This window comes from Lagopus leucura, unplaced genomic scaffold (genome assembly GCF_019238085.1).
Source record: "Lagopus leucura isolate 7727_CA_CO unplaced genomic scaffold, USGS_WTPT01 Super-Scaffold_100036, whole genome shotgun sequence".
Lineage (NCBI taxonomy): Eukaryota > Metazoa > Chordata > Aves > Galliformes > Phasianidae > Lagopus > Lagopus leucura.
The window spans coordinates 3,884,155-3,893,105 of NW_024962285.1; the positions used below are offsets into that span (position 1 = coordinate 3,884,155).

General features: G+C 48.5%; 1 protein-coding gene and 1 long non-coding RNA gene across 2 annotated transcripts in view; both read right to left on the reverse strand.

Annotated features, from left to right (window-relative positions):
• Window positions 1–2,109: 2,109 nt before the first annotated feature.
• Window positions 2,110–8,951, reverse strand: part of LOC122186289 (cyclin-dependent kinase inhibitor 2A-like) — a 9,233-nt gene continuing 2,391 nt past the window's right edge. The window contains exon 3 of the mRNA XM_042882809.1: window positions 2,110–2,595. Coding sequence (XP_042738743.1) covers window positions 2,110–2,595 — 486 coding nt within the window. The remainder of the gene's footprint in view (window positions 2,596–8,951) is intronic.
• LOC122186367 lies at window positions 2,636–5,153 on the reverse strand. The gene is made up of 3 exons (XR_006181119.1): window positions 4,124–5,153; window positions 3,604–3,795; window positions 2,636–3,472 (listed from the first exon to the last, which is right to left on the reverse strand). It is a non-coding gene; the product is annotated as an uncharacterized LOC122186367 (long non-coding RNA).

Sequence of the window (8,951 nt, forward strand, 5' to 3'; positions counted from 1 at the left end):
AGAGAAAGAGAAAGAGAAAGAGAAAGAGAAAGAGAAAGAGAAAGAGAGAGAGAGAGAGAGAGAGGGAGGGAGAGAGAGAGAGAGAGAGAGAGAAAGAGATTGGTCCAGTGGGTGGTAGAGCAGTGAGAACTGATGGAGACCTGAATATAAATAAACAAACCAGAAAGGTAGACCCATGAGATAGATTATCTGTTATTATTCCAGTGGACCTCTTGTAAGGTATGAATGTCTTCAAAGGTCAGCACAGCCCTGTGGAATGTGAGTTACTTTTTTCATCTCCGAATTCCTTGTTTTCTTCTATGAAAGCTCTGAGGATTTCCACTCTCCTCATAAAACTTGAAGATCAGTTTCTAGTTTAGTAGGTGCTGGGGACTCTGTATCTCACAAGCAAGATCAGGTGACAACTTGCTTTCCTAAAATTATTTATGTTTTATCTGTGAAGCACTCAGGTAGTCAACAAAATCTGCCAAAGCTTACAGACACTCAGAGGAAAAAATAAATTTAAAAAAAAAAAAATGGCAAATGTGGGTGAATTTAAGTGGAATTGTGTTGCAAAACTTAGAATTCATGATTTCAGAGAGTACATTTTCAGAATTCATTAGAGAATACAATCTATTTTCCCTGGTGGCATTACACCTGATGAACTGTCAGCTAATTTTTGTTAATAAAGCTTGACCCAGGCAGCCACAAATAGAAAATATCTAGTCAGTGAAAAAGAAGTGTGTGTTGTTTCATTTGTACATGACAGGACAGTCAGAAGGCAGTTGTGAGGAGGACCTCTCAGAGGGGTGTGAGTATTCCCTTCCCTTCCCTTCCCTTCCCTTCCCTTCCCTTCCCTTCCCTTCCCATCTTTCTTCCCTCCCCTGCGCATCCCCGCAGGGACGCAGACAGGCTGAAGTTGCCTCTCCCGCTCCGCCTTTGTCCCCTAAGAGGCAGGAATCAAACGCTGCTCCATTTTCTTCTCAATATATAAAAATAAATAAATAAGCAACAGAAAGCTAAGCCATTTCTTGGTAAGCGAAAATCTCGTGGTCTGTCCTCCTAAATCCAGGTGAGAGAAATAACACTTAATCTTCAGGAATTGAAAAACAAAACCGGCTTCCGGACACGGTGCACGGTCATGCTGCCTAAGTCTACAGAGTAAATTCTATAGCAGTACATTTTTTAAAATGCTTCTGCTTTTAAAGAGATGTGAAATCAGTGAAGTGAAGGAATAAGGCAGGGCAGAGCTTTCCTGTTGTTCAGTAGCTCTTTTTTGAAGGAGGCAATCACCAACTTTTATGAGCGTTCTTTTATCTCGGGTGCGTGTGTGAATAATGCAGACCCACACTTAAACCCGTCGTGTCCCACGCCCCTGAATTTGCTGTGTGTATGCATGCACTGAAGGGCAAAAATATCTGAGAGACGAACGAAGTTGAAACAAATAACAGTGCGCAGTGTTGGGCAGTGCAGCAGTTTAATAGAGAAGCACAGCGGCCACCTTTGGCACCTTCCACTTCACAGTACGTTGTTGAATCAGGTGCCTCCGCACATAATGGTGTGAACCCAGGGAAGACCATGGAAAACACATACAACAAAATGAAGGCAATGTGTGAGAAAGGAATCGGAATTACAAACGAACGAGGTCGTTTGTTTTTGTTTTTCCAATGTCTGGCTTAGAGACCCCGGATTATGTCCTAAAAACGACAACTTCGTTGCACAGAACTTTTGGATCAAGGATTTCCAAATGTTAAAACTTCACAGTAACTAAGCAGCTCCAACTGATTTCAGACAGAAGCAGATCTTCCTGAATAATTCTGAATAAAGCATTTTTGTAGTACCTCCCATAATTTAATTTCTGTCAGTGTTAAACTTTTTAAGATTTTCCCAGCTGAGCGAGGAGGTGAAGGGAGAACAGAATATGAATTAAATTTGTAAGCGGGATGGCCGAAGCGCTCGCTGTTTCGAAAGGCTATATGAAAGCATCTAAAGCGGCAGGAAAACTGCAAAGCTCTACGGGGACGTGTGATAATGAATAAAATCAGCCCAGCCAAGAATAGGGCGAGCATCGGACCGAGATTAACACAGCGGGGCAGCAAGCGAAGCGCGGAGCGGAACGGAGCGGCTCTTTCACTTCTCCAAACGGGAACGATCGTCGGATGCGGGAAAACGACGGAACGTTGGATGCTCTCCATCCTCCAGCGCCGGCGATCTGTTTGCGGCGCTGCGTGAAGGGGTGTAGGGGAGGAGGGAGGAAAGGACCGTCGGGCCGCTCATGGCAGTGCGGTGCCTTCTAGCGCGTTTCCTTGGAGGCTCGCGGAGCGCGCCCCGCCCGGACTCGGCGGCTGTCGGACCTGCCGGCGCTTGCGGCCGCCTCAGGTAGCAGGCGACAGCGCCGTGCGGACCCTCGGCCGCCACGTCGAGGGGGAGGCGGCCGCAGCCGTCGGGCAGGTCGAGGCGCGCCCCGGCGCGGTGCAGATCCTCCAGCGCGTCCAGGAAGCCGGCGCGGGCCGCGTCGTGTGCGGGGCGGCAGCCGGTGCGCGGGTCGGGCCGGCTGGGGTCGGCGCCGCGCTGCAGCAGCAGCTCGGCCACCCGCGGGCTGCCCAGCATCATCACCTGCGGGGGGAAGGACGGACACAGCGTCAGCCGCACGCAGCCCGCACACACCGCGTTCAACGAGCGATGGGCTGTGCGCGGTTTGCCGACTGGGTGTTGCAGTATCTCAGTAGGCGCTGATGCACACTGTAATAAATTTGATCTTATATCGTATAATCAAACCATATATTACGTGTTACTTAGTATGTAGCATAAATTATGGTACGTGATACTCATGTATCAGCAGTACAATAGAATATGATCGAACGTAATGAATCATAGAATATTAGGACATAGTCAAGGGGGAATGGTTTTAAACTAAGACATTAGAAGGTTAGGTTAGCTATAAAGTTTTTCACTCACAGGCTGGATGTGGCTCTGGGCAGCCTGGTCTGCTGGTTGGCGACTCTGCACATGGCAGGGGAGTTGAAACTAGATGATTATTGCGGTCCTTTTCCACCTACATTCTATGATTCTGTGATTCTACGATAGAACCACAGAATGGCCTGAGTCTAAAACGTTCAACAACACAGCATAACAATGTAACACAACAGCGTATACATAAAATACCACGTATAAAAGCTGTATACGTATGTGTGTGCATGCACACCGTTTGCACACACACACACACGTCAGAATAACACACATTTACCAACGAGGAAGGCGGTTCTGCAGCCCACGCCGCGCGGTCGGAACGCGCAGCGCTGAGCAGATCTCCCTGGCATCGGGCGCTCCTTTCCCTCCCACCCTTCGCACTGAGCTCTTTTGCTCTCTCAGCCGTAGCTCAGCGTCTGCTCCTTTTCGAACGGGCCAGGAGAGCTGCTGAGTAATGCACAAAACCTCCCTGCTGCTGAAGTCGCTCTGCAACGGCAAATACTCCTGGCAAGGTCCGATCGTGCTGAGCAAAAGAAAAAAATTAACAGCCCTCGAGGTTTTAATTCTTTAATTCTCCTGGTGGATTCTCGAGGCTGACCTCAGTAAACAGAGTTTTAACACTGGGGAAAACATCTAGAGGCGATTGCTACTCACATTATTGTCTTCTCAAACTGGTGTGATGCTCACACAGATATTTTGTTTTATTCATAACACAAGAGCTGAAACGCTTGCAGTTCTCGTCACTAACAAGTTCCCGTTCAGATTAAGTTTTTCAGAAACACAGATCCCACATGTCAGCCCGGCAGCAAGGCTGCTCTGAGGAAAACAGATCTATGATGTCTCACTCTGAAATGGGGGGAGAATGAGAGGAAAACAGTACAAAAAAAAAAAAAAAAAAAATAGTGAGAGAGTGAGAGACCTTTTTCATTCTGGAATTTGAACACAGAGTAAACACAAAACGAATAATTGTATCGGTGCTCACTGTCTCTTCCCATCTGCAATCTAGTTTAGTAAAATATTTCCTGTCATATTAAAGTATAAGGACCAATCTGGCTGCTCAGCTTAGCTGATGAGAACTCGAGGAAGCTTTTTTTTATTCACGAAGCACACAGCTGCAGTTTGAATCGCAGCGATTCGTAGTTCAATAAACATTTAAAAGGTTCGGTTTAAGTACCTCGGTAAGCGCTGCCTCGAAATCCTCAGAAAGGAAGTCCATTGCGCAGCGATGCTCGCAGCTCCTAAGGATGAACGTCGCTTTTGCAGATAAATACTGAACAGCAGAAGTGCTAATAAGACAGTCTACTGGCAGTGTCTTGTTGCAAGGAAAAAAAATCGGCTCTGGGACGATTTCTGCGTGATCTCTTGTGCTGTTTTTTCTAGGGAAAATATTACTGAAGAATCACGGTGTCGCAGAGTCGGAGGGGTTGCAAATCACCTTTGCAGACCGGCTTCTCCAAACCCTGCTATTCCCTACACTGGGTTGCACAGAAAAGCATCCAGAAGGGCTTCTATTGTCTCCAGAGGAGGAGATCGAAGATCCTCTCCGCTCAGCCTGCTCTGGTGCTCTGCCAACCACATAATAAAGACGTTTTTCCTCGTTTTCAGACAGAATTTCCTTTACTCCCTTTTGTGGCAGACAGGCACAACTCTGACCTCTTTTGGGAAAGAAAAAGATGTTCTTGAAAGCATCGAAGCATCGAAGTGATGCCAACTCCCCAAACACTGCGGAGGTGGGTTTTAGGAGCCCACTCCTCATTTTCAGTACCGTGTGGTACAACTCGTTTGATGCCAGCAGTGCCCCCTAAACCCCAGCTGTGCCTACGAGCGAAGGAGGTGGCTGTGAAAACCGCACGCTTGAATTCAGGCATAACCTCGAGGCAATCCCGGTAATAATAGCACAGAAAATAGTAATGAGAGAAATCGCGGCGCCCTCAAGTCTCTCCTGCCGGCCCACCGCCGCCGCGTCTCTGGGCAGCCCCCATCTGCAGCGGGGTTATCCCGAAGGATTTGGACCCGGTCGGGTGCTCACCGCCTCCAGCAGAGCCCGCACGCCCACGATGTCCCCGCGAGCGGCCGCCCGTCCATCCACGTCCCGCAGCGCTCCGCTCCTCTCCACTGCGGGGCCTCAGCGCCGGGGCGCGTCTCTGACTGCTGCGCTGAATCCGCGCAGAAGTTCAGCCCCACCGAGAGCTCGGCGGGGGCTGCGGCACCTCGGGGGCACCGCCGAGGAAGGAGAGGGTAGGGCACGAGGCTCCACGTTCCCGTCTACGGGGATCCTCCTCCTCGCTGCTGGGGGCTGCCTCCCCTCCGTCCTCCCGCGGCTCGGGCAGGCGGAACGCGGCCCGCTCCTGCCCCGCGCTGGAGGTGGTATAGGCGGAGGCCTCCCGAGGCAGAGGGAGGCTGCGGAACGGGAGCGGCTACCCTGCTGTCCCTGGGGAACGGGGCTGCTCTGCTCCTCGCCCACCGACAGTTGGATCCGGGGTCTGCCGTTTCGGCCGGCCGCCGGCGGGTGCGGACAGCCCGGATGAGGAAGAGAGCCGTGCCCCGCAGGAAGCCCGCGATCGTTCTCCTTGTGCCCGGCAGCAGGGAGCTGCTTCGCCCCGGCACGCGTAGGAGCCTCGGGTAGGCAGGAAAACCGCGGAGAGATCCAGCCGGGCGAGCCCGACCCAGCCGCTCCGACCCGCTGCGAGGGTCCCCCACAAATGATTCAGAGCCGCGCTCCCTGAGCTTTTCCCCCGCCCTTCCTTCGGTACCGGGAGGCTCCGCTGCGGGACACCCGGCTACGCAGGAGACCCGGCCCCGAGGACTGCGCAGACCGCCTCGCCCAGCCCCGCTCGGAGCAGGACTCGTCCCGTCGCCCTCAAATGCAGAAACCCGGAGGAAGGAAAGGGAAGGAGGAGACGGGAGGCTTCTGCGGGAGGGGAGCGATCCGGAGGTACCGCCGACGCTCTGATAAACTCCGGAGAAATTAGCGTGTGTTGAAAACAAAATAAGGAAGGTGCTTGGTTTTTTTCTTTTTTTCTTCGACCTAAGTTTCCTGATTCCATCTTTTTTTTTTTTTTTTTTTTTTTTTTTTAATTATTATTATTATTTGTTTTAGACACTTTCAGGCAATTATTTAGGCAGTCCTTCTCTTCCACCTTTGTCCACGCGGCTCCACACCCAAATGGAGACGGCTGTGGATTCCCCTCAGGGTGCTCTGAGAGCATTTTGCAAGATACTCCCCATATCCTCATCACAACCAGCAGCTGTTTTATTTTTCCTTGCACACACAATTATAATGCAGTGACCTAAGCTGCTTTGTGCAAAACTACAGAGACCCTCTTTTGCCATCTGAAACTGGGGAAATATCTCTAAAGCCTCCGGGCCTGCATTTCTGCTCACGCCGGGGAAAAGAGACAGTCACGGGGACGAGTGTGGAAAAAAGAAAGGGGGGGGGAGGGTGAAAGAAAAAGAAAAAAGAAAAAAAAAAAAAGAAAAAAAAAAAAAGAAAAAAAGAAAAAATAAAGGGGAAAAAAAAAAAGGCAAAAAAAAAAAAAAAAAAAAAAAAAAGGAAAAAGCCTCGCCACGTGTAAAGCCTGGCCGCCACGGTGTGAGTGGGCTCCTGCCGAGTCCCCGTGGTAAGCCATCCCTCCAAGTCTCCATTCTTTGGAGAGGATTCACCGTCTCCATTTTCTTTCTATATACATGTATAGAAACACTGCTCTCTCCCTCGCTTTCTCTCTTTTCTTTCATCCTATCTTTTTTTTCCTCCTTTCTGCTCAGGCCCATCGGGGATGGTGGATGTTCCATCAGTTGAGGCTTTCCGGCCCCTTGCCCAGCGCCCGCGAGCAGCAGTGCTGATCTGGCAGCCGTAAAATCAGTTACCAAAAATCAACAAGCACGGCTGAAATGTGCATTTCTTAAACAAGTCCGAGAAGTCAGATAAACGAAGGTGAAAGTTTCACCCACACCACAGGCAAAGTGCCACCCTTGCGTGCTCTGTGCGTGGTAATAGGCATGAAGAGAGAAACTACAGGGAAATACAGAAATCTGCACCCAAAAATCAGCAGATTTGTACATTAAGAAGTTACCAGCTGAGCCAGACAGCATCTGCATCCCCATCCAAGCTAAAAGAAGTTTTTTCAGCCAGAGGGTGGTGAGGCACTGGCACAGGTTGCCCAAGGAGGCTGTGGATGCCCCATCCCTGCAGGCATTCAAGGCCAGGCTGGATGTGGCTCTAGTCTGCTGGTTGGCGATCCTGCACACAGCAGGGGGTTGAAACTAGATGAGAATTGTGGTCCTTTTCAACCCAGGCCAGTCTATCATCCTATGAAACCTGTCAGGATGGCACCAAACGGCAGGTGCAGGATTACAGACCCAACAGTGTGAGAAGCTGCTTGACCAGCAACGTGCACAGAGGTGCACGACTGGCATACTAGAAATCACATGGTACTTCCCCCAAACAGCAAGTCCTCTTTTGCACAATTCTACTACGAACGAACGACCTGCAATTAATCAAAATGTAACAACACACAGTCATACCAGGAGTAGAGGAAATAATAGCCGAGTTTGTGTGGCTGTGTTTTGAAAACAGTCCTGATGTTATACTTCCAACCTGGGGATAAGGAGAAGTCAGCTTCTCTCCCCAGAACAACTTTATTGCAAAGATGTGTTTCTAAAGGACAAGGAAATTAATCCGCATAAAATAGATCACATAGCTTCCATTTCTCCTTTTTCTCTTTGAAATCTTTGCTCCAGATCTGTAACACTGAACACCGACTCAGTTTTACATTACGGTGCTATAGAACAGCATAGGAATCTGAAATGGCGCACGAAATGGAGGAGGTGCACCAAAAGCAGCAGCCTTACGTCGTGTCTGAAGCTCAGAAAACCCAGCCTGCTCTAAAAGGTAAAACTGCCAGGGAGAAAAAGCGCCGTCCTCACACAGTAACACAGAAATAAAATTAAATAGGTAAATAATTAAAAAGCAACAAATAAATAAAAAACAAAAAAAAAAAAAAACAAAAACAAACCAAAACAAAAACCTGAAGATCGACATCTTTCAAAAGATTTTCTTGAATTATTTCATGTTTTAACAAATATTTTGGTAATGAGCTCAGGGGTTGAGTAAAGCCCTAAAAAGGAGAAACTAAAGGGACCGCACCCGGTCAGCAGTCAGTAGGTAGAGAAAGGAGCACGGGGGCATTCCTGAAGGGTGCGACGGAAAAGTGGCGTGGAAGTGAGAAGGTTTGCCATCGGGAAAAAGGGCGATGTTCAGAGTTATGCCAAAAACGAAACCAAACTAAAGAGCAGAAATAGATGAGGAAAGTTTTCTCGGCTTAAAGCCTCTGAATATGTTGCACATATTTCTCAAGAACTGGAAAATCCAGCACCTTAATGTTAGATTTTGAAAAGCTGTGAAATAGAGGTTTCTTGTTCACAGAGTCACAGAATGGCCAGGGTTGGAAGGGACCTCGAGGATCATGAATCTCCAATCTCTCTGCCACAGGGCAGAGCCACCAACCTCCCCATTTAATACCAGAACAGGCTGTTCATGAAAGATGGCATGAAACGCCAAAACCAGCAGCAGTAAATATATATAGATATATATATACACACACACACACACACACACACAGAAACAAATTTCCAATTCGCCTGATTTAAGCAAAGCATAAATAATGTCATAGATAATCTGAAAATATCCCTAAAATGTCCTCTCTGACACACACCCTCCCTTTAGAAGACATAAAAGATAGGTGCATTTCTTTTTTTCCCCCGCTCCATTTTGAGACATGCAGCCATCAGGAAGGAAAATAACGTTCTGCACGACCAGCTCGGAGGTCACAGAAAGCAACGCGCCGCTCACCGGGCAAACGATTCCCTTCCTTAAGAGCAATTAACAACGAAAACACACGATGAAAGAAAAAGAAATGAGAGAAAAAAAAAAAAAAAAGGCAAACAGGCAGAATATTTACGTTGTTTAACAGATAGCTGTAGATTTCTGCAGATTAAAAGAA